Genomic DNA, 24,735 nt, shown 5'->3' on the forward strand with positions numbered 1-24,735 from the left:
AAGACAAGTCAGTATATATAGCCAAATATTGGGTTCAGTCTAAAATGATACAAAAATGATACAATACTGAAATCTGTTAGGACATGTCGCTCTGGCACTCTTCACTCTTTGCTCTCTGCTATGCTCTCTTTCTTTTTTTCCAATACAATCCTTTCTTTTAGCTACAAAGTTCCTGGAAAGCAGGTCCTGGATACCTATGAATATAGTGGGAGCTTGATTTATGAAAGAAACTGAAAGTTACCACTATTATTACGACTTTTCTTTACTTCATGTGTCGCTTATCAGCAACACAGGCCCGCACTACAGTGACTGAGAGTGAGGAGCTCAGCTAACAAAAGCTAATTAGCAGCAAGATGCCTCTCTTTTCCATGGATGATTTAACCAAACTTCTTCAGAAACTTCTCCAGAAAATAGAAGTCCTGGAAACGAAAATTCATCGGATCGAAGTGAACGTGGAGGTAAATGAGCAAAATGGGAATGAAACCACTTTACTGATGATGAAAAACAGTCAGCAGGAGCAGGCTAACAAATGGCGAGTTAGCACCAGCAAGGAGGAGGAGGCCTGTGCAAACAGCACTCAATCAACCAGTAGTCCTCCCTTGAACTCTCTTGGTGCCAATCCAAAGCATAAAGCAGGTAAATCACCTTCCTCTGCTGTGGAAAGACGGCTAACAACCAGAACCCAGCACCCAGAGATCAGTGATGAAACTGTCTGGCCTGCACTCCAATCACACAGGACTGTCTCCCCACTACAGAGGAGAAAACAACCATGGACTGTGGCTACAACAAGAAGTAAGAGCAAACCACCCCAAAACACAGGGATCCTACTACAGAACAAATTTGCTCCACCTTTACCAGACCCTGACACCCCAAAGGATAGCTCTTCTTCCAGCACCAGAGAAAGGTATGAGCCTAAATCTTACAGTAACAGGCTGCAGAAAGAGCTAACTACTGGGCCTCAAATGCTGATTGTGGGTGATGGAGCTGTGAACTAGGTAAAACGCTTTTGCAGCAAGAAAAAGTCCGAAGTACTCTGTTTTACCAACGGCATGGTGTCTGATAGCTCAAAGAAAATTGTGAAGATCGCAGTTGAGTATCCGTCAGTGAAATCTCTAATCATTCACACAGGAGCCCTTGATGTTGTGAAGCAACAATCAGAGGTTTTGAAATGGGACTTTACTGAGCTGCTGAATAAAGTTCGATGTCTGAATACCGAGGTGTTTATCAGTGGCCCTCTACCGACAGTTCGACGAGGAGCTGAGAGATTCAGCAGGCTGATGATGCTCAACAGATGGCTCAAGGATACATGTGCCGCTCAATCAATAAACTTTATCGACAATTTTAACATTTTTTAGGAATGCAGACACCTCTTTAAGGCAGATGGATTTTGCCTTAACAAGTCAGGAGTACAGTTGTTGAGCTCCAACATTTTTTATTATGTGCATCAGACACAAGAAGTCACAAGGACAAGAGACAAGACAACCCAAAACAACTGATAAAACGGCACTGTGGAGAAGAACTGTTAGTGCCGGAGATAAGCACTGACCATGGAAGACAGCGGACCCAGAAAGACGCTCCTACGTCATTACCCTCTCCCCAACAGAAGGAGTCTCCCCCAGCCCCAACAGGACACTCCCAACTTTCACCCCAATTTTCAACCCCCAGACCCCACCCAGCCCCTCACTCTCTCCTCTGGCCTCCCCACTCCTGGATTTTACTGACAAGATGAAAAACCTTGTCAATATTGGAATCCAACTCATCCCGTGTCCAAATCCCATATTTTCTCCCCTTAACCTTCCTCATGGTCTAGCCCCTCCCATTCCACCATGGACCAAAAATCACCAAGCCCCCCCACTGCCCATGGATCATTACGTCTGTGAGTCTGACTGATGTGTGCTGGGTCCAGACTACAGTACTGATACAAATAATGTCTTCCCCCAGGAAAAGTCAGGGCTGTATGGAATTAAGGTAGCCTTTTCAATCCCAGTGATGACAGGTAACTGAAGGAGAAATGTGGCTCTATCAAAACACACAAAAAGATTTTCAAATGAGGTAAACATACTCTGTAAGCCACAGCCTGCCCCCATACGTGATACTTTTAAAACCCTTAAATTAGCTTTATTAAATGTTAGATCTTTAGCAGGGAAAACAGTTTTAGTCAATGATTTTATTACTGAGCACAGCCATGATTTTATGTTTTTAACTGAAACTTGGTTGGACCAAAATAACAGTGCAACTATTCTTATTGAGTCAACCCCTCCCAACTTTAGTTTTATTAGTGAGCCTAGAAAAAAAAGAAGAGGAGGGGGAGCTGCAGTCTTATTCAAGGAATCATATCAGTGCAAGCAGCTATCTCTTGGAAGTTTCCCTTCTTTGGAGTATGTGGCGGTACAGCTTAAGGCATCATCCAGGGTCATGCTTTTAAATATTTATCGCCCCCCCAAATACTGTGCAGACTTTTATGATGATTCTAGTGAACTGCTGTCTATGATCTGTATTAATTTTGACTGTATAATTATTGTTGGTGATTTTAACATCCATGTTGACAACTTTCAGAACAAAGGGACTAAAGACCTGAGTAACACTCTGGACAATTTTGGCCTGACTCAGTATGTAACAGAGCCGACACACATTAAGGGGCACACACTAGACTTAGTGATCTCAAAGGGTCTGGGCATCTCTAAAATAAGTGTGTGTGATGTGGGCTTGTCTGATCATTGCTGTGTTTTCTTTGAAAGTACAATTTCAGTGTACACAAATGTTTCAAAGGAGGTAATCACAAAACGGTGCATAACTGAAAACACCAATGAGGTCTTTAACCAGGTCTTCTCTCTAACACCTGCCCTGTCAGGGGGTTCAGTCAATGAGCTTTTCACTAACTTCAATGATAAGATGCTAAATATTATGGATTCCATTGCTCCCACTAAGGTGAAGGTTATCTCTGGAAGGAAAAAGGCTCCATGGAGAAATTCCACACCGGTATAAAATGAAAAAAGAGAGTGTCAGAAAGCCGAGAAAACAAATCTACAAGTTCATTATGACATCTATAAAGAGAAACTTCACTTTTATAACTTACTAAGGAATGCAAGGAAGTCGTATTTTTCTGACATTATCACCAAAAACGGTCACAGTGCTCAGGCCTTATTTGCTACAGTCGACAGGCTAACAAACCCTCCTGTGTCAGTAGCACCTGAACTTTATTCCACCAAGGCCTGTAATGACTTTGCCAAATTCTTTACAGAAAAAGTAAAAAATATTATACTAGTAGTTGGTTCATCGCAACAGGTTCAGGGCATATACCGTGTCCACCCAAAACCAGTTCAAACACCATGACACAGTTTTATCGCATTAATAGCAAAGTTCTGGAGGACATCTTACATCAACTGAACTCCTCCTCCTGCTGTTTGGACAACCTGTCCACAGGTTTTCTTAAAAAGGTCTCAAAGACTTTGGAGTCAGATCTGTTACAGATTGCGAACTCATCTTTCATGTCAGGTGTTTTCCCAGAGCCATTGAAAAAAGCTGTAAACCTCTGCTAAAAAGAGACAATCTAGACAAGACACAAATGAACAACTACAGGCCCATCTCCAATCTCCCATTTTTAAGTAAGATAACTGAAAAAGCTGTCTTTCACCAGCTAAACAACTTTTTAACACAACACAACTGCTATGATGTCTTCCAGTCAGGTTTTAGACAGCACCACAGCACTGAGACTGCGCTGACCAAAGTGATGAATGACATCTGTTTGAATACGGACAATGGAAACATGTCAGTGTTAGTTTTACTGGACCTCAGTGCTGCGTTTCATACAGTCGACCACATTATATTACTGAAACAACTGGAGAACTGGCTGGGTCTGTCTGGCCCTGTACTAAACTGGTTCAAGACATACTTAGAGAACAGGAAGTACTTTGTGTCATTAGGTAACTTTACATCTGAGCAGACAAGAATTACATGTGGGGTTCCCCAAGGCTCCATCCTGGGGCCTCTTCTGTTTAACATCTTCATGCTCCCACTAGCGCAGGTTATAAAGAACAACAATATTAGTTACCATAGCTATGCAGATGACACACAGATCTATATCACAATGTCACCTGGAGACCAAGGCCCTGTACAGGCTCTGGGTAAATGCACTGAGGAGATTAATGACTGGATGTGCCACAACTTGTAATGGTGCGAGTACAAACACAGAATCCAAATGCAGAACTGAAACGCCAAAAATATAATTCAAAAGGTTTATTTATCACACACAGGTGAAGAATAATGATCAGTGACAGAATCTTGAGGATAATGGTTGGTGATATCCTCCTCTGATTCGTTCTCTGGATCGGGGACGACAGCCCATCTCCCCGTACGGTGTTTGGGGTGTTTTTCCCGACTAGGGAAAAGCAAAGGGAGGTCAGGGACGGAAACAGGTCATACACAGGTAGGCAAATTCTCGGGCAACAGGACATAAGGACAAGACAAAACTCACGTACCGGTAGTCAGGGCGAGAAGGTCAAAACCAGGTATCAGATGAGGCAGACAAAACCAGACAGGGAGCAGGCAGAAGACGAGAAACCGAGGAATCCAAAAACAGGTCAAAAACAGGCAGGCAAACGAACAAACGAGGTCAAGAACGCTGGTCTGAACTACTAGAGTTACAAACTGGCGACTGACATAGGGAAGAGACAGGGTTTAAATACACAAAAGGGAGGGAAGACAACTAGACACAGGTGGAGCAAATCAGGGCGGAGACAGGTAATCAGGTCAGAGGTGAGGAGGATCAGGGAACAGGAAGTAAAGACGACAGACAAGACACATGAGGGAAAACTTAACAAAATAAAACAGGAAGTGACAAACAAAACATAAAAGACAGACAAAAACCAGACTAACGTCTGGCTGCAGGTGTGCCAACACTTTCTTCAGCTGGACAAAACAAAACTGAGGTAACTGTCTTTGGAGCCAAAGAGAAACGACTGCAGGTCACCACAGAGCTTCAGTCAATAGACCTAAAAACCACCAACCACGCCAGAAATCTGGGTGTAGTGATGGACTCAGACCTACATTTTGAAAAACACATCAAAGCAGTCACAAAATCAGCCTACTATCACCTTAAGAACATCTCAAGGATAAAAGATCTGATGTCTCAGCAGGACCTGGAAAAACTAGTCCATGCATTCACCTTCAGTCGGCTCGATTATTGTAACAGTGTCTTTACAGGTCGACCTAAAAAATCCATTAGACAACTGCAGCTCATTCAGAACTCTGCTGCTAGAGTTCTCACTAAAACCAGAAAAGCAGACCACATTAGTCCAACTCTGAGGTCCTTCCACTGGCTGCCTGTCCGTCAGAGGATAGACTTTAAAGTTCTGTTGCTGGTCTATAAAGCTCTGAATGGTTTAGGACCAAAATACATCAGTGACTTTCTGACTCAGTATGAACCCACCAGACCCCTCAGGTCGTCTGGATCCGGTCTGTTATCAGTTCCGAGTCAGAACCAGACATGGAGAAGCTGCGTTCAGCTTCTATGCTCCACATGTCTGGAACAAATTTCCACAAAACCTCAGAAACACTCAGTTTATTTAAATCCAGGTTAAAGACCCACCTGTTCTCAGCTGCATTTGAATAGAGTTTGTATTCATCAGTTCAGATCTGCACTGTTCCTTTTAAGCTAAAAGTTTTTATCTCTTTATTTATTTATACTTATATTTATTTCATTTATCTGTTTATTTCTTTTATCTATTTATCTGATTTTTGTTTGTTTGTTTGTTTGTTTGTTTTTCTCATGCCTTCTGCTGTAATGCTTTTAATGTTTTATGTAAAGCACTTTGAATTGTCTTGTACATGAAATGTGTTACAGAAATAAACCTGCTTTGCCTTGCCTTTTCACTGTATCCAGATTGGAGAACACATTTGTGATCTGTATTTTCCTCAAAGTTCAGACTCTAGAATCAACAGACTGAGACTCATTAGTGCATGTGGTGAAACATGTTCTGTTCTGCTGTCTATGATGTCTGATACAAGCAGATGAACAGATGAACTGTGGAATATCTCTCAAATCTCTTTCCTCCACTCACATCTTTGACTTTTTCTTTGTTTGGGTGAAGTGATGGAAAATAATTTCACCCAGATTTTCTGGAGGTAAAACATTTAAAACAATTATAATGATGAAAATATTTCAACATTAAGTAAAATTAAATCAACACAAAGTCTGCATTTTGTACATGTAGATAAAAATGTAAACAAAAGCAGGTCTTTTTTTTATTTATTTCTTTTACCTTTATTTAACCAGGAAGAAAATCCCATTGAGATTAAGAACCTCTTTTCCAAGGGAGTCCTGGCCAAGAGGCAGCACAACACATAGTTACAACATACACAGCTCTAAAGATGAAATAAATATTTATTTTAATATGAAATTATATTAAGACATTAGTCATCGTTTTATAGCCCCACCCCCTATTACTATTGAAACACCTGAATTCAATGTGTCCCAATACCTTTGTCTGAATAGTGTAACTAAATATCCTGATGTGATTCTGACACATTCTGATTTCAGGTTTTTGATTCAGTTTGATTTAGTCCATATTGGAACTTTTTCCTTCTGTAGAAAACAAAAAGCAATTTTTTTTTGTCCTGTGTTAAGTTCCACATTTACTGATTCAATACATTGAGTCTGATGTTGAGTTATGTAGATTTAGAAGTTAATTATTAATTACTTTGATTTACACATTATTTTCAACTATTATGATTATAATAGAGTTAAGGATGAATTTCAAAAATGAATAATGTGATTTCTAGGTAAGTTTGTGAGGGACATGGTGGAAACTACTGACACGTTTTTATTGTTTTGCTTTAACCTCTTTCATCTCTAGTTCTCAGCTGATGTAATCATTTGTTTCCCGTTAGTCTGACTCTTCAACTGCTGATCTCAGTAAAAAAAAAAGTCTTCTAATTACAAAAAGAACAGAATAGATGGAGAATGTATTCATAATCATTTAATAAAAAAAGGGCACCATTGAAAAAATAAAGGAAAATAAATCAGTTGAAATCATTTATGCAGATTTTCCACTAACATTTGACAGTATCATTTTTCTTTAGTCTGTGTTGGATCCTCACATGTGTCTGAAGATGATTTTTACGTGTGAAGCCTTTCTGACAAACTACACAGCTAAAAGGTTTCTCTCCTGTGTGGACTGTCATGTGATTGTTCAAATGTATCTTCTGAATAAATCTTTTACTGCATTCTGTACAGCTGAATGGTTTCTCTCCTGTGTGGATTCTCATGTGTCTCCTGGCCTCACTTCTGCTTCTAAAACCCTTTTGACACTGTGAACAGTTGAATGGTTTCTCATCAGTGTGGATTCTCATGTGTCTCCTGACCTCACTTTGGTCTCTAAAACATCTGTGACACAGTGAACAGCTGAATGGTTTCTCATCAGTGTGGATTCTTATGTGTCTCCTGACCTCACTTTTACTTTCAAAACCCTTCTGACACTGTGAACAGCGGAATGGGTTCTCACCAGTGTGGATTGTCATGTGTCTCCTGACCTCATTTCTGTATCTAAAACATTTTTGACACTGTGAACATCTGATTTTTTTTTTTTTATGGGTTGTCATGTGACGGCACAAACTTGACTTGTGTTTGAATTGGCTTCCACAAAGTGAACAACTGAATGGTTTCTCTCCAGTGTGGCTTCTCATGTGGATTTCTAACTTTGACTTCGAGCAAAATGTTTTTGTGCACACAGAGCAGTGGTGTTTTTTCTTTTCATATCCTACATCACTCAGCATCAAGTCATTATTCATTATCGTGTCTCTGGGAGAGGTATTTTCCTGTGTCATGTTTTTCTTCTCAGAAAATGTTGCTTCACATTCTGAAGAACCAACCAGTTTCTGTCCTGTGTGACCGTCCATGAGTTCTTCCAGTAAACTCTTACTGTCAAAGGTTCTTCTCCTTACACTCTCCATGTGGATCCGAATAATGTCTGGCTCTGCTACTCCACCATCATCTCCATCAGTTTCTGTTTCCATCTGTTCAGTTGAGCTGTTTGTTGGAAGCTTTGACTCAGGTTTGTGGTTCAGGGTCTGGTCTTCATCGCTGTCCTCGGTTTCCTCAGAGTCTTCATTCTGCTCATCGTTTTTTTTATGTAAATGTCTATGTGGATGGAAACTGCTGGATGGTTCTGATCCTCCACAGTCCACTTTATTTGCTTCCACTTTGTTCTCCTCAGTTGGTGTTTGATTACACCCATCATCATCATTTTCACTCTTCACAGGGACAAGAGTGGATGGGAACTTGGTGATATTCACTTCCTGGCTGGTCCTCAGTTCCTCCTGTTCCTCTTTAATGTGTGGGGGCTCTGGTTCTGGTTTCTCCTGGTCCACAACAGGATTCCACTCCTGCTGCTCATGAGGAACCTCTTCTTGAACCACCAAGTGCTGCTGGACATCTGTAGGATACGAGGAAATAAAGTTAGACTTTCCAGTTACAGTCAGATTTTGGTGATAATACTGTCAGTTTTATTGGAAGAGTTTAAACAGGTCTGAAAGGAAGAACCCCCCCACACACACACACCCTTGGAGATATTAAATATTTTTTGACCTTGAAGTAAATTATCAGCCTATAAAAAGCTAAGTCTTTAGTAATGAACAGGAATCAGTGACAAGAGAGTAGTGATAAAGATAAATGTACTGATTAGATAAATCATGATACACACTCCTAAAACCTCAGAAAACTGTGGTTTAGACTTGTATGTAGAGAAAGGTAATACTTTTGTAAACAGAACTATCAGATTTTCATTTAATAAATAAATGTTACATTTGACATTTTATAATATTTGTAAAACTAAAGTATTATACTTGGAAATGAAAATAACCTATATTAACCATTGAAAACCTGAACATCAAAAAGCATATGCTGATCTAAAATCTGTAATAGCTGATCATCAACTAATCCTATTAATACATGTAAATAATTAGTGTAAAATGCAGTTTGATATGTTTTCATGGTCATCAGATATCACCCACTTGGTCGTTCAGAGGCTCTGCAGTGAACGTGGAAACACTGTCATCTTCTACAACATTCAGTCACCAGTAAAACCCATGGAGTTTGAAAAGTGACAGTGAATGGAGACACTTGTTCTATGTTCAGTTTATGATATGTTTTCCTGGGAAAAAAAGGCTCATTTTCTCCAGTTTTCTCTGCTTTGATAAATTAACCTTTGAATTTACCCTGGGTTTTATGCACATTTACATGACCAGTGGAAAAAAACACAAAGAAATATGTCAGATTTTCACTGAAAGATTAAAAAAAAAAAACGCAAGGGATAATACTAATCAATGGTAATAAATCACCTAAAAAAGGAGAGACAGCGGGTCCATATTGAGGCACCGACACTGCCTGTGGCTGTGCCACGGCACCGAGCCGTGGTACCGAAAGTGAGCCACAGGTGGTGTTGGTGCCTCAATATGCACCCTGTGTACCATGGCACTGTGGTGCCACAGCGTGGTGCCAGGAGCCAGGTGCCATGGTGCGGTGCCAAGGGTTCCTAATAATTACATTGGATTGTGAGCTAAGGAAGCACCTTGTTCAGGCTGGTGTTTTGAACCATGTTAGTGCTCTACATAGAGGAGTGCCAGCTCGTTATCACATTATATATATATATATATATATATATATATATATATATATATATATATATATATATATATATATATATATATATATGTATAATGAAGCACTGACTTCGTTGTTGTGTTTGCACGGTGATTGTTGTATTCTTCCCACTATTTTTTTTGGCAACCCTTTAACAAAAACGTGATAATAAAACTTTTTGGGAAAACTGGGGCCTGTATAATCCTAATACAATCCAATGTCACAGATACACAATGGAAAATGTTTGAGGGGGAAAAAGGAGCAGTGTGTCATGAAAAGAACAAGGTATAAGCTATGGCTGAGCGCATGACAAGAAGATAAAGACAGAAGGAATGCAATACATTTGAAATAATTGATACTGGTCAAATCATATCAAAATTTATTTATATAGCGCCAAATCATAACAAAAGTTATCTCATGACACTTTGCAAATAGAGCTCAAGCCAATTTACAGAAACCTAAAAGAATCCTCCAGGAGCAAACAATTGTGACAGTGGTGAGGAAAAACTTCTTTTTAATAGCAGAAACCTGGAGCAGACCCAGACTCCTGGAGGATGGTTGTCAGCCTTGACCAGGTGGAGTAAAAAAAAAAAGAGAGAGAAAGGGGGGGGGGGGGGGGGCGGCACAGTCTCGAATTTATCGGACATATGCATCCGTTTTAAACAGTCTGGCCGAGCTGGCAGCCGCAATTCAAGTCCGCTATCCTAAGCCCAGTGAACATGTTTCAACATTGCACCAATAAACGTTTCTCTCTTTTTTTTTTTAAACCCATCCTTCACCCCCTAATAGACCATTACACTGACGAAAACAACATTATTCACAGCCCGAACTGTCGCCAAGAAGACAATCGTCCTCCACTGGAAAACCAGATAAACTAAATATTCCACACTGGAAGAACCTGTTAACTACAACGGCGAATTAGGGCCACATAAGAAAATAAAAACACTTGTCACTACGAGAATAAAGTCGTAAAATATCGAGACGAAACCTGTAATTTCATGAGAATAAAGTCGAATACAAAAGTCATAATTTTACGAGAATAAAGTCGTGATATATTGAGAATAAAAGTCATAATATTGAGGGAATTCAGTCGTAGCTTAAATTTTTTTTTAATTTAACGAAATTTCAGTTGAAAAAACGTCTGCTTCACTCAATCTCAAAAGTAAAGTAAATTTTATTTATAGAGCACTTTTCACAGACAGAGTCACAAAGTGCTTTATCAATTCAAATCAGAATCAAATTAAGTTTACAGAGACCCAACAGAATCCAGAATCCAAAAGTACTCGTTTCAACAAAATCTGGTCTATATTCACGAACAAACTTACGTCTGCATTATTAGCCTGACTCCCATTCCATAACCAACAAACAGATGGACTTCATGCCTGGCTTGAAAGTCCGTAGAGTCGTATGATGCGCTAGCCTTTGTAAACTGCTCTGCACCAACAGAACAGTGGCAGCGGTACCACAGCCACTGGAAATAAACCACACGCACCGAAAGTGAGCCACTGGGACCAGAAATAGTGAGCGACAGGCACCGGAAATAAGCCACAGGTCAGTGTCATCCTTACTGTAAAAAAAAAAGTCAAATCTAGTGAAAAAAAATATGATTTGACAGTCATCACAAAAATCATTGTAGGTATTTAAAGTTTAAATAATTTAAATGTATGCCATTTCATTTTCATTAAGACCTTTGACTAAACTAGAGACAAACGTGTCCAAACCTGTTTTGTGTATCAGGACTGTCGGATTCCAAACACAGTCCAGTATTTGTCTTTGTCTCTGGTTTTCTTCTTTAGTTTGACAAAGTTCCTCCTCGTACTCTGCTATGGTTCTTTCAAACAGCCCAAATATCTCTTCAGCAGCTGCAGTTAGTCTCTGCTCCACCAGTGACCTCAGAATACGCACTTTTTGGCCCATTTTTCACTTTTTCTTCACAAAAACTCCGTCGGAAACAGTTTGCCTCGATCACACACTGACAGGTCTGTTAGCAGCCAGCGAGCTACGCTAACTTTAGCATCACTGAGCTAATAACAGATAAATAAAGAGCAAAGCAGACACAGAATGTGAACAGAACAGTCATTCGGTCAGTCCCATCCAGATACAGAGGTTCTCCTGGTGGTTAGCAACACTGAAAAAGGACGGAGGACTTTCATTAAAAATAAACAACGCAAAGTTAGAGCCGCATTAGTGCTTCCAGGTCAGAGTGCATTCGTGACGTCATGAAACCTCCTACAAAATAAAAGACTACAGATGATCAGGAGGAACCAGAAAACTCGTCATTCTTTGAAATATAGCAGCATTGAGTTGACATTTTCTGTTAGCTCCATTGTCAGAGTAACATTGATGTATTAGACCACCAGCCAAATGTGAAGTTTATGCCACGGCTGCTGTAGATTTTTAACATTCCTGTTGAAAATGGTAAAACTTCCAAAGCTCATAGAAAATGAAAGAGTCTGCTTTAAAGCACTTCATGATGGTGGATGAACTCAAATAGGGAAAAGTGGTCTGATACATTTGTTAAGCACTGGATTTGTACAAACTAATGCACTAATTCACACAAACAACTAGTATTATTGGCATAAGCTGGTGCTGGTAGTAGATAAATAACAGACAGTAAAACAAGAACTCAAAGGTAAAAGATTGTAAGAATCAAATTTTTCTTTACAACAGTTTGATGTCACTGACACACAATGATTTTGCTAATTGGTGAAAAATATCTGGTTTTACCTCAGTCAGATGCACTAATTCCAAATCTGAACTTTTTCAGCCCATCAGGATGTCAACAACAAGTCAGTATATATAGACAAATATTGGGTTCAGTCCAAAATGATACAAAGCTGAAATCTGGACTTTTCAGTGTATCCAGATTGGAGAACACATTTGTGATCTGTATTCTCCTCAAAGTTAAGACTCCAGAATCAACAGACTAATATTCATTGGTACATGTGGTGAAACAAGTTCTGTTCTGCGGTCTATGATGTCTGATACAAGCAGATGAACAGATGAACAGTGGAATATCTCTAATATCCATTTCCTCCACTCACATCTTGACTTTTTCCTTGTTTGGGTGAAGTGAGTGATGGAAAATAATTTCACCCAGATTTTGTAGAGGTAAAACATTTAAAACAATTATGATAATAAAAGAATTTCAACATTAAAGAAAATTAAATAAATGCAAAGTCTGCATTTTTTACATTTGTCATTTTTACATGACAATGTACACAAAATTAACTCTGAAGATGAAATACAAATAGTTATTTTTAATATGAAATTATACTAAGACATTAGTCATCGTTTTATAGCCCCACCCCCTATTACTATTGAAACACCTGAATTCAATGTGTCCCAATTTCATCTGAATATTGTAACTCTACATCCTGATGTGATTCTGACAAATTCTGATTTCAGGTTTTTGATTGAGCCTGAATTAGTCCAGATTGGAACTTTTTCTTCCACATTTACTGATTCATTACATTAAATCTGATGTTCAGTTATGTAGATTTAGAAGTTAATTATTTATTACTTTGATTTACACACTATTTTCAACAATTATGTTTATAATAGAGTATAAGATACATTTCAGAAATGAATAATGTGATTTCTAGGTAAGTTTGTGAGGGACATGGTGCAAACTATTGACAAATGTTTTTATTGTGTTGCTGTAATCTCTTTCACCTCTAGTTCTCAGCTGATGTGATCATTTGTTTCCCATTCGTCAGACTCTTCAACTGCTGATCTCAGTAAAAAAAAAAAAGAAAAAAGTTTTCTAATTACAAAAAGAACAGAATAGATGAAGGATGTATTCACAATCATTTAATATAAAAAATGGCAGCACTGAAAAAATAATTGAGAAAATAAATCAGATGAAATTATTTATGCTGATTTTCCTCAAATATTTGACTATATAATTTTTCTTTAGTCTCTGTTGGTCTGATTCATGTAAATGTGACATTCTGTCTATTCTCTTGTGTGGATCCTCATATGTGTCTGAAGATGATCTTTACGTGTGAAACGTTTCTGACAGACCACACAGATGAAAGGTCTCTCTCCTGTGTGGACTCTCATGTGATTGTTCAAATTTGTCCTCTGAGTAAATCTTCTACTGCATTCTGAACAGCTGAATGGTTTCTCTCCTGTGTGGATTCTCATGTGTTTCCTGACCTCACTACGGTCTCTAAAACATTTGTGACACAGTGAACAACTGAATGGTTTCTCATCAGTGTGGATTCTCATGTGTCTCCTGACCTCACTTCGGTCTCTAAAACATTTGTGACACAGTGAACAGCTGAATGGTTTCTCATCAGTGTGGATTCTCATGTGTTTCCTGACCTCACTTCTGCTTCCAAAACACTTTTGACACTGTGAACAGCTGAATGGTTTCTCAACAGCGTGGACTGTCATGTGTTTCCTGACCTCACTTCTGTCTCTAAAACATTTTTGACACAGTGAACACCTGAAATTTTTTTCTCTCGTGTGGGATATCATGTGACTGCATAAACTTGACTTGTGTTTGAATAGGCTTCCACAAAGTGAACAACTGAATGGTTTCTCTCCAGTGTGGATTCTCATGTGGACTTCTAACTTTGACTTCCAGCAGAATGTTTTTGTGCACACAGAGCAGTGGTGTTTTTTCTTTTCACATCCCACATCACTCAACATCAAGTCATTATTCATCATCATGTCTCTGGGAGAGGTTGTTTCCTGTGTCGTGTTTTTCTTCTCAGAAAATGTTGCTTCACATTCTGAAGAACCAACCAGTTTCTGTTCTGTGTGAGTGTCCATGTCTTCCTCCAGTAAACTCTTACTGTCAAAGGTTCTTCCCTTTACGCTCTCCATGTGGACCAGGTTAATGTCTGGTTCTGATCCTCCACCACCGTCTCCATCAGTTTCTGTTTCCATCTGTTCAGTTGAGCTGTTTGTTGGAAGCTTTGACTCAGGTTTGTGGTTCAGGGTCTGGTCTTCATCGCTGTCCTCAGTTTCCTCAGAGTCTTCATTCTGCTCATTGTTTTTTTTATGTAAATGTCTATGAGGATGGAAGCTGCTGGATGGTTCTGATCCTCCACAGTCCACTTTATTTGCTTCCACTTTGTTCTCCTCAGTTTGTGTTTGATTGAGCTCATCATCTTCACTCTTCACAGGGACAGGAGTGGATGGGAACTTGGTGATATTCATTTCCTGGCTGGTCCACAGTTCATCCTGTTCCTCTTTAATGTGTGGGGGCTCTGGTTCTGGTTCCTCCTGGTCCACAATAGGATTCCACTCCTGCTGCTCATGAGGAACCTCTTCTTTAACCACCAAGTGCTGCTGGACATCTGTAGGATACGAGGAAATAAAGTTAGACTTTTCAGTTACAGTTAGATTTTGGTGATAATACTGTCAGTTCTATTGGAAGAGTTTAAACAGGTCTGAAAGGAAGACACACACACACACACACACACACACACACGCCCTTGGAGATATTAAATATTTTTGACCTTGAAGTAAATTATTAGCCAATAAAAAAGCTCAGTCTTTAGTAATGAACAGGAATCAGTGACAAAAGAGTAGTGATGAAGATAAATGTATTGATTAAATAACTCATGATACACACTCCTAAAACTTCAGAAAACTGTGATTCAGACTTGTATGTAGAGAAAGGTCATACTTATGTAAACAGAACTATCTGATTTTAATTTTTTAAGTAAATGTTACATTTGACATTTTATAATATTTGTAAAACTAAAGTATTATACTTCGAAATGAAAATAACTTATATTAACCAATGAAAACCTGAACAACCAAAAGCATATGCTGATCTAAAATGTCTAATAGCTGATCATCAACTAATCCTATCAATACATGCAAATAATTGGTGTAAATGTAGTTTGATATGTTTTCATGGTCATCAGATATGACCCACTTGGTCGTTCAGAGGCTCTGTAGCGAACGTGGAAACACTGTCATCTTCTACAACATTCAGTCACCAGTAAAACCCCTGGAGTTTGAAAAGTGACAGTGAATGGAGACACTTGTTTTACGTTCAGTTAATGATATGTTTTCCTGAAAAAAAAAAGAGGCTAATTTTCTCCAGTTTTCTCTGCTTTGATAAAGTAACCTTTGAATCTACTCTGGGTTTTATGCACATTTACATGAGCAGTGAAATAAACAAAGAAATATATCAGATTTTCACTTAAAAATTAAAAAAAAAAAGAAAAAAGAAAAAACTCAGTGGATAATACTAATAAATGGTAATAAATCACCTAAAACAGGTCAAATCTAGAGAAAAAAAAACAGGATTTGGCAGTCATCACAAAAATCGTTGTAGGTATGTAAAGCTTGAATAACTAAAATGTATATTTGCTGTTTCATTTTCATCAAGACCTTTGACTAAACTAGAGGCAAATGTGTTCAAACCTGTTTCGTGCATCAGTACTCTGGGATTCCAAACACAGTCCAATATTTGTTTTTGTCTCTGGTTTTCTTCTTTAGTTCGACAAAGTTCCTCCTCGTACTCTGCTATGGTTCTTTCAAACAGCTCAAATATCTCTTCAGCTGCTGCAGTTAGTCTCTGCTCCACCAGTGACCTCAGAATCTGCACTTTTTCGCCCATTTTCACTTTTTCTTCACAAAAACTCCGTCGGAAACAGTTTGCCTCGCTCACACACTGACAGGTCTGTTAGCAGCCAGCGAGCTAAGCTAACCTTAGCATCACTGAGCTAATAACAGATAAATAAAGCGCAAAGCAGACACAGGATGTGAACAGAACAGTCATTCGGTCAGTTCCATCCAGATACAGAGGTTCTCCTGGTGGTTAGCAACACTGAAAAAGGACGGAAGACTTTCATTAAAAATAAACGACGCAAAGTTAGAGCCGCATTAGCGCTTCCGGGTCAGAGTGCATTCGTGTCGTCATGAGTCTTCCTACAAAATAAAAGACTACAGATGATCAGGAGGAACCAGAAAACTCGTCATTCTTTGATATGTAGCAGCATCGAGTTGACATTTTCTGTTAGCTCCATTGTCAGAGGAACACTAATGTATTAGACCACCAACCAATGTGAAGTTTATGCCACAGTCGCTGTAGATTATTAACATTCCTGTTGAAAATGGTAAAACTTCCAAAGCTCATAGAAAATCAAAGAGTCTGCTTTAAAGCACTTCATGATGGTGGATGAACTCAAATAGGGAAAGATGGTCTGATCTATTTGTTAAGTACTGGATTTGTCCAAACTAATCCACTAATCCACACAAACAAACTACTGGTATTTTTGGCAGAAGCTGGTGCTGGTAGTAGATAAATAACAGACAGTAAAATAAGAGCTCAAAAGTAAATTAAAGCCACAAGCGGCGTTGAACGGCCCTTGCCAGGGGCACGTCCAGTACAAGCATGTCCATCGTTCAGCAGGTGGCACTCTAGCACCAAATTTTATGTCTTCTGATGAATGGGTGTTGGCCTGGGAGATTGAAAATTGACTCAAGTTTGAGGCAAATCGGTGTTCGTATGTCTGAACTAAAGACATTTTTGAATTAAATCTGATTTGAAGTAAATCTGTAGGGGACGCTATGCAGGCAAAATTCAATTTCTTCCATTGAATGGGTGTAGACCTGTGAGATGTACCACTGAGTCAAATTTGAGCCAAATCGGTGTTTGTATGTCTGAACTGCTGCAATTTTCGTAAAGGTAAATTATAGGGGGCACTATAGCGTGAAATTAAAATTTCTTCCAATAAATGGGTGTAGGCCTGGGAGATAGACAACTGACTCAAATTTGAGCCAAATTGGTGTTCGTATGTCCGAGCTGAAGCAATTTTTGTAAAGGTAACTTTGTAGGGGGCGCTATAGCGTGAAATTAAAACTTCTTCCAATAAATGGCTGTAGGCCTGGGAGATTGACAACTGACTTAAATTTGAGCCAAATTGATGATTGTATGACCGAACTGAAGCTACATTTGTAAAGGCAAATTTCCAAAAAAACTTTGCAAACTTTGCGACCTCCTTGCACAAAAGTGGTGAAACTGATCCCAAACATTTGGGTAACTTTTGATGCCCCACTTCTTTAGATACTGTACACCAATTTTGAGCTCATTTGGCCAAACGCCCAAGGAGGAGATAGTTAAAATACGACGTCAGCGAAAACGTTGACTCAGCATTTTGGAAATTTCAATCCAATATGGCTGACTTCCGGTTGGTTTAGGGGCGTGCCCATAATAATATTTTTTGTTTGTCTCCTGGCGATGAATCTTTTCATGGTTGTACGACAAACTTTACGTTGGATGTGGTTTCACTGGCGTAATGTATTTCCACTTTTCAAGGGGGCACTGTCGCAACATTTCTTTACAGACATCTACGAAACCTATATGTAAATTCAATTTTTTGCGCTTCTGAATTTTGGGCAAAATTTGGTGAGTTTTCGTAAACGTTCAGGGGGTCAAATTTGAGCTCAAAGCGCAGGAGAAAGAAAAATAAATAAATAAAAAAAATAATAATCTGAGCAAGAACAATATAGCCGTTTCTGTGGCAACCATGTATTTGGCTTTATTTGAAAGCTCTTGAGGTCCCTTTTGTCTCTGTGGGGTTCAGGGTCTTGTGTCGTGCACTTACACAAGTGACTGACCCCGACTGGACGCCTCTCATTGACTCCCATTCATTCTAAGCAGGCATAAATATGTGGTTTGTGTACATGTCATGTACATGTTCGGAAAGGTGTGACTGTTGTGAATGTGAATATGTGTGAGAGTGGCAACAGTGGCAACAGTGGCAGAAGGCAACCGCATCCCTGGCGATTTCATCCCCGTGCGCCCACTACAGACTCAATAGGCCCTGCGCTGGCTTTACTCAGCTCGGACCTAAAAATTGTAAAAATCTAATTTTTTTTTTTACAATTAGTTTGATGTCACTGACAAACAATGATTTTGCTAATTGGTGAAAAATATCTAGATTTACCTCAAACAGATGCATTAATTCCAAATCTGAACTTCTTCAGCCCATCAGGATGTTAAAGACAAGTCAGTATATACAGCCAAATATTTGGTTCAGTCCGAAATGATACAAAGCTGAAATCTGGCCTTTCCATTGTATCCACATTGGAGAACACATTTGTGATCTGTATTCTCCTCAAAGTTCAGACTCTAAAATTAACAGACTGAGACTCATCGGTACATGTGGTGAAACATGTTTTGTTCTGCTGTCTATGATGTCTGATACAAGTAGATGAACAGATGAACTGTGGAATATCTCTCAAATCCATTTCCTCCACTCACATCTTGACTATTTCCTTGTTTGGGTGAAGTCAGTGATGGAAAATGATTTCACCCAGATTTTCTAGACGTAAAACATTTAAAACAATTATGATAATAAAAGAATTTCAACACTAAGTAATATTACATAAATGCAAAGTCTGCATTTTGTACATGTAGATGACAATGTACACAAAATTAGCTCTAAAGATGAAATACAAATTAAAAAAAAAATTAAATTATATTAAGACATCAGTCATCGTTTTATAGCCCCACCCCCTATTACTATTGAAACACCTGAATTCAATGTGTGCCAATACCTTTGTCTGAATAGTGTAACTCAACATCCTGATATGATTCTGACAAATTCTGATTTCAGGTTTTTGATTGAGCCTGATTTAGTTGAGATTGGAACGTTTTCTTTCTGTAGAAGAAAAAAAGCTGTTTTTTCGTCCTGTGTTCAGTTCCACATTTACTGATTCATTACATTGAGTCTGATTTTCAGTTATGTAGATTTAGAAGTTATGTATTTATTACTTTTATTTACACATGATTTTCAACAATTATGTTTATTATAGAGTTAAAGATGAATTTCAGACATGAATAATGTGATTTCTTGTTAAGTTTGGGAGGGGCATGGTGGAAACCATCAACAAATGTTTTTATTGTCTTGCTTTAACCTCTTTTACCTCAGTAAAAAAAAAAAGTCTTCTAATTACAAAAAGAAGAGAACAGACAAAGGATGTATTTACATTCATTTAATTTCAAAAAATTTTTACCATTGAAAAAATAATTTGAAAAATGAACACAGGAAAAATAAATCAGTTGAAATTATTTATGCAGATTTTCCTCTAAAATGTTATTGTGTCATTATTTTTCATGTTCTTCAGTCTCTGTAGGTCTGATTCCTGAGAATGTGACATTTTATCTATTGTCTTGTGTGGATCTTCATATGTGTCTGAAGATGATATTTACGTGTGAAGCGTTTCTGACAAACTGCACAGCTGAAAGGTCTCTCTCCTGTGTGGAGCCTCATGTGATTCTTTAAACTTGCTCTCTGAGTAAACCTTTTACTGCATTCTGAACAGCTGAAAGGTCTCTCTCCTGTGTGGAATCTCATGTGTCTCTCGACCTCACTTTTGCCTCTAAAACCTTTGTGACAGATTGAACATCTGAATGGTTTTTGTCCCGTGTGGGACATCATGTGACTACTTAAAGCTGAGTTCTGTGCAAATCTGCTTCCACAAAGTGAACAACAAAATGGCTTCTCTCCAGTGTGGATTCTCATGTGGACTTCAAACTTTGACTTCCAGCAGAATGTTTTCGAGCACACAGAGCAGTGGTATAGTTTATTTTTCCATTCAAGGTCACTTAGACTCAAGTATTTTTTCTTCATCATGTCTCTGGGTGAGTTGGTTTCCTGTGTCGTGTTTTTTGTCTGAGAAAATGTTGCTTCACATTCAGAAGAACCAACCAGTTTCTGTCCTGTGTGAGTGTCCATGTGTTCCTCCAGTAAACTCTTACTGTCAAAGGTTCTTCTCTTTACACTCTCCATGTGGACCAGGTTAATGTCTGGCTCTGATCCTCCACTGTCGTCTCTATCAGTTTCTGTTTCCATCTGTTCAGTTGAGCTGTTTGTTGGAAGCTTTGACTCAGGTTTGTGGTTCAGGGTCTGGTCTTCATCGCTGTCCTCGGTTTCCTCAGAGTCTTCATTCTGCTCAACGGTTTTTCTTCGTAAATGTCTATGTGGATGGAAGCTGCTGGATGGTTCTGATCCTCCACAGTCCAATTTATTTGCTTCTTCTTTGTTCTCCTCAGTTTGTCTTTGATTAAGCTCTGAGAATTTAACTTTCTTCTCATCATCATCTTCACTCTTCACAGGGACAGGAGTGGATGGGAACTTGATGATATTCACTTCCTGGCTGGTCCACAGTTCTTCCTGTTCCTCTTTAATGTGTGGGGTCTCTGGTTCTGGTTCCTCCTGGTCTACAATGGGATTCCACTCCTGCTGCTCAGGACGAACCTCCTCTTTAACCACTGACAGCTGCTGGACGTCTGTAGATACAAGGAAATACAGTTAGACTTTTCAGTTACAGTCAGATTTTGGTGATAATAGTGTCAGTTCTGTTTAATGAGTCTGAAATAGTAAAGTAAATTATTAATGCCTATAAAAACCTAAACGAACAGGAATCAGTCAAATAAAAGTAGTAATAAAGATAACAAGTGTATTGATTAGATCCATCAAAATGATACACACTCTTAAAACCTCAGGAAAAAAAGTGTGATCTAGACCTGTATGTAGGGAGAGGTAATACATCTGTAGATGGAACAATCATTTTTCATTTATTAAATAAATGTAACATTTAACATTTCAGAATATTTGTAAAACTAAAGTATTATACTTGGAAATGAAAATATCTTATTAACTCTTATAAGCCTGAACATCCAAAACCATCTACTGATCTAAAATGTCTAATAGCTGTTCATCGACTAATCCTATCAATACATGTAAATAATTGGTGTAAAATACAGTTATTCATCTTTTCATGGTCATCAGATATGACCCATTTGGAAGTTCAGAGGCTCCATAGTGAACGTGAAAACTAGTGCTGCTGTGATTAGTCAACATAATCGACCATGAAAATTAGTCGACACATCGTTTTACTATTGACCGCCTATTTATTTTTGGCCGTGCAAATGGGGAATCCGTGCCAGTATTGGCCAGTATTGGCTGCCATCTTAGACCCCATCTTATAAGCAGCGTAAATTTCACCCCCCCACACGGATCTGTGCCTACATCATTCAGTCTTCCGGTTCACCTCCCCTTCCCCGGAGGGTCAGTGCAGTCTGCAGGTGCCCCTGCATCCTGGCGCCTCAATATGCACCCGCTGTCTCGATTTAGGTAATAGGCTAGTCCAGACTCTGACTAATATGGCATAGCCTAATGGAAATGCAGATACTTATGCTTAGATTGTTAATAGGCTCCATAATGTTTTAAACAGTTTACTTAATGAGCTTCCAACAAAAGTAGGCTGTGAAGGTTCCGGCGAAGGCCCAGACAGGATATTAGGAATGGGCTCTCCATGTCTACATCAGTATGCTCACTGTGTATTTTTCTCTTCTCTTTTTTTCAGTTGTAGGCAGAGTAGTCTAACTGAATTCATCCTTCCAATGAAGGGCTGCATGCCACAACTAGCATCAGTACTCACTGACAAGTGTCCTGAAAATGATTGACAGAGATATGAGACCATATTTGCACCATATATATTTTAACTGTTAAGCAAATACTCACTGGAAATAATTTTTTTCTTTTTTGGGGGGGAATGTAGAAAAAAATCCAACTTTATAATTTTTTGTTTGGAAGAATTTGAGTTATTTATATTGTTTACATTCCCCAAGGTACAGATGACATTTTATGTTTTGGCCCTTGAGTTGTATTCAAAATAAAATGAACAAAACAAAACAACAAAGACTTGATTTAAAAAAAATAATAAAAATTAGTCATTTAGATTAGTTGACTAATCAAAAAATTAGTGAAAGATTCATCGTTAGAAAATTAGTTGTTAGTGGCAGCATTAGGGGAAACACCGTCATCTTCTACAACACTGAGCCACCAGTAAAACCCATGGAGGTTAATAAATGACAGTGGATGGAGACACTTGTTCTAAGTTCAGTTGATGATATGTTTTCCTAAAAAAAAGTCACATTTTCTCCAGTTTTCTCTACTTTGATGACATAACCTTTGAATTTACTCTGGGTTTTATGCACATCTACATGAGCAGTGAAAAAAAAACCCAAAGAAATATACCAGATGTTCACTGATGAACAGACAAACACATGAGATAATACTAATGAATGGTAATAAATCTCCTCAAAAAAGACAAATCCAGAGAAAAAAAAATATTATTTGGCAGTCATCACAAAAATAGCTGTAGGTATGTAAAGCTTACATAACTAAAATGTATATATGCTGTTTCATTTTCATTAAGACCTTCGCCTAAACTAGAGATAAATGTGTCCAAACCTGTTTTGTGTATCAGGACTCTCGGATTCCAAACACAGTCCAGTATTTGTCTTTGTCTCTGGTTTTCTTTTTTAGTTCGACAAAGTTCCTCCTCGTACTCTGCTATGGTTCTTTCAAACAGCCCAAATATCTCTTCAGCAGCTGCAGTTAGTCTCTGCTCCACCAGTGACCTCAGAATACGCACTTTTTCGCCCATTTTTCACTTTTCCTTCACAAAAACTCCGTCAGAAACAGTTTGTCTCGATAACACACTGGCAGGTTAGTTAGCAGCTAGCGAGCTAAGCTAACTTTAGCAACACTGAGCGAGGACGGATGACTTTCATTAGAGATAAACAATGTACATTTAGAGCCGCATTGGTGCTTCCGGGGTCAGAGTGCATTCGTGACGTCATAAAATCTCTTACAAAATAAAAGACTACAGATGATCAGGAGGAACCAGAAAACTAGTCATTCTTTAAAATGTAGCAGTATTGAGTTGACCTTTTCTGTCAGCTCCACCGTCAGAGTAACATTAATGTATTAGACCACCAACCAAATGTGAAGTTTATGCCACAGCTGCTGTCGATTATGAACATTCCTGTTGAATACTTAGTAACTGCTGTTGGAATTGGTAAAACTTCCAAAGCTCACAGAAAATGAAAGAGTCTGCTTTAAAGCAAAGCCTGCATTTTGTAAAGGCAGACGACAATGTAAACATCTTTGAGTCTTTGAAGCGTCTCTGAGTACTTAGAAAAGCACTATATAAAACCGATGTATTATTATTATTATTAATAATAATAATAAACAAAATTAGTTGTAAAGATGAAATACAAATGTTTATTTTAATATGAAATTATATTTAAGACATTAGTCACCGTTTTACAGCCCCAGCCCCTATTACTGTTGAAACTCCTGAATTCAGTGTGTGCCAATACCTTTGTCTGAATAGTGTAACTCAACATCCTCATGTGATTCTGACAAATTCTGATTTCAGGTTTTTGATTGAGCCTGATTTAGTCGAGATTTGAACTTTTTCTTTCTGTTGAAGACAAAAAGCCATTTTTTTTTGTTCTGTGTTCAGTTCCACATTTACTGATTCATTATATTGAGTCTGATGTTCAGTTATTTAGATTTAGAAGTTATGTATTTATTACTTTGATTTACACATTATGTTCAACAATTATGAATATAATAGAGTTAAAGATGAATTTCAGACATGAATAATGTGATTTCTAGGTAAGTTTGTGAGGGACATGGTGGAAACTATCGACCTATCTTTTTATTACCTTGCTTTAACCTCTTTCACCTCTAGCTCTCAACTGTTGTGATAATTGGGATCCTGTCTGACTCTACCACCGCTGATCTCAGTAAAAAAAATAAATAAATAAAAGTTTTCTAATTACAAAAAGAAGAGAATAGACGAGGGATGTTGTTAACGTGTTCTTTTGTTGGAAGGTCCAAGAATAAGTCCAGATTCATTTAGGTCTCATTTTTATACATTTATTATAGACTCGATTCGACCAAAAACAAAATACAGTATAACTCAGCTGAAGATCCACATCCCAAACAGGGAAATGGAACCAGACATTCCAACACACATCACTTTTATAATCCTTGTAAAATGATCTCCAAACTATGGGCTGACCCCCTTGTGCTAGGTGGGCTGGGTCACAGAAAATGGACTGGTGTCATCTGACTCTAAAGTCAAGCAGATGTGATATCTCTACTCTGTGTAAAACCCCATATTGACTGTGTGTTTACCATCGTCTGTGAGAATGTGTATTTAAAGTGGGCCTGAGATAAAACCTAAGTTCTATGATCATAAATCTGTCAGTTTAGTATGTTGACCAAGATGTGACCTATCCTAAGAACTTTACCACT

At 38.4% G+C, this 24,735-nt stretch overlaps 3 protein-coding genes and 1 long non-coding RNA gene across 4 annotated transcripts in view; 1 reads left to right on the plus strand and 3 right to left on the minus strand.

The window, feature by feature from the left end:
* LOC115428086 (glutamic acid-rich protein-like) overlaps positions 1-24,735 on the plus strand; it is a 657,495-nt gene that overhangs the window by 547,671 nt on the left and 85,089 nt on the right. The window lies entirely within an intron of this gene.
* LOC115428064 (zinc finger protein 37-like) overlaps positions 1-24,735 on the minus strand; it is a 161,745-nt gene that overhangs the window by 94,694 nt on the left and 42,316 nt on the right. The window contains exon 4 of the mRNA XM_030146876.1: positions 19,744-20,906. Within this exon, the coding sequence (XP_030002736.1) occupies positions 19,780-20,906 (1,127 nt within the window). The 3' untranslated portion in view covers positions 19,744-19,779. Of the gene's footprint in view, positions 20,907-24,735 lie in introns of the transcript that reaches the window.
* On the minus strand, positions 8,335-11,427 carry LOC115428131 (uncharacterized). The gene is made up of 3 exons (XR_003936586.1): positions 11,359-11,427; positions 10,963-11,204; positions 8,335-8,432 (listed from the first exon to the last, which is right to left on the minus strand). It is a non-coding gene; the product is annotated as an uncharacterized LOC115428131 (long non-coding RNA).
* Positions 13,455-24,735, minus strand: part of LOC115428088 (zinc finger protein 454-like) — a 38,697-nt gene continuing 27,416 nt past the window's right edge. Inside the window, exon 5 of the mRNA XM_030146918.1 lies at positions 13,455-13,966. Coding sequence (XP_030002778.1) covers positions 13,595-13,966 — 372 coding nt within the window. The 3' untranslated portion in view covers positions 13,455-13,594. The remainder of the gene's footprint in view (positions 13,967-24,735) is intronic.

The sequence above is a fragment of the Sphaeramia orbicularis genome, chromosome 11 (assembly GCF_902148855.1).
Source record: "Sphaeramia orbicularis chromosome 11, fSphaOr1.1, whole genome shotgun sequence".
NCBI classification, from domain to species: Eukaryota; Metazoa; Chordata; class Actinopteri; order Kurtiformes; family Apogonidae; genus Sphaeramia; species Sphaeramia orbicularis.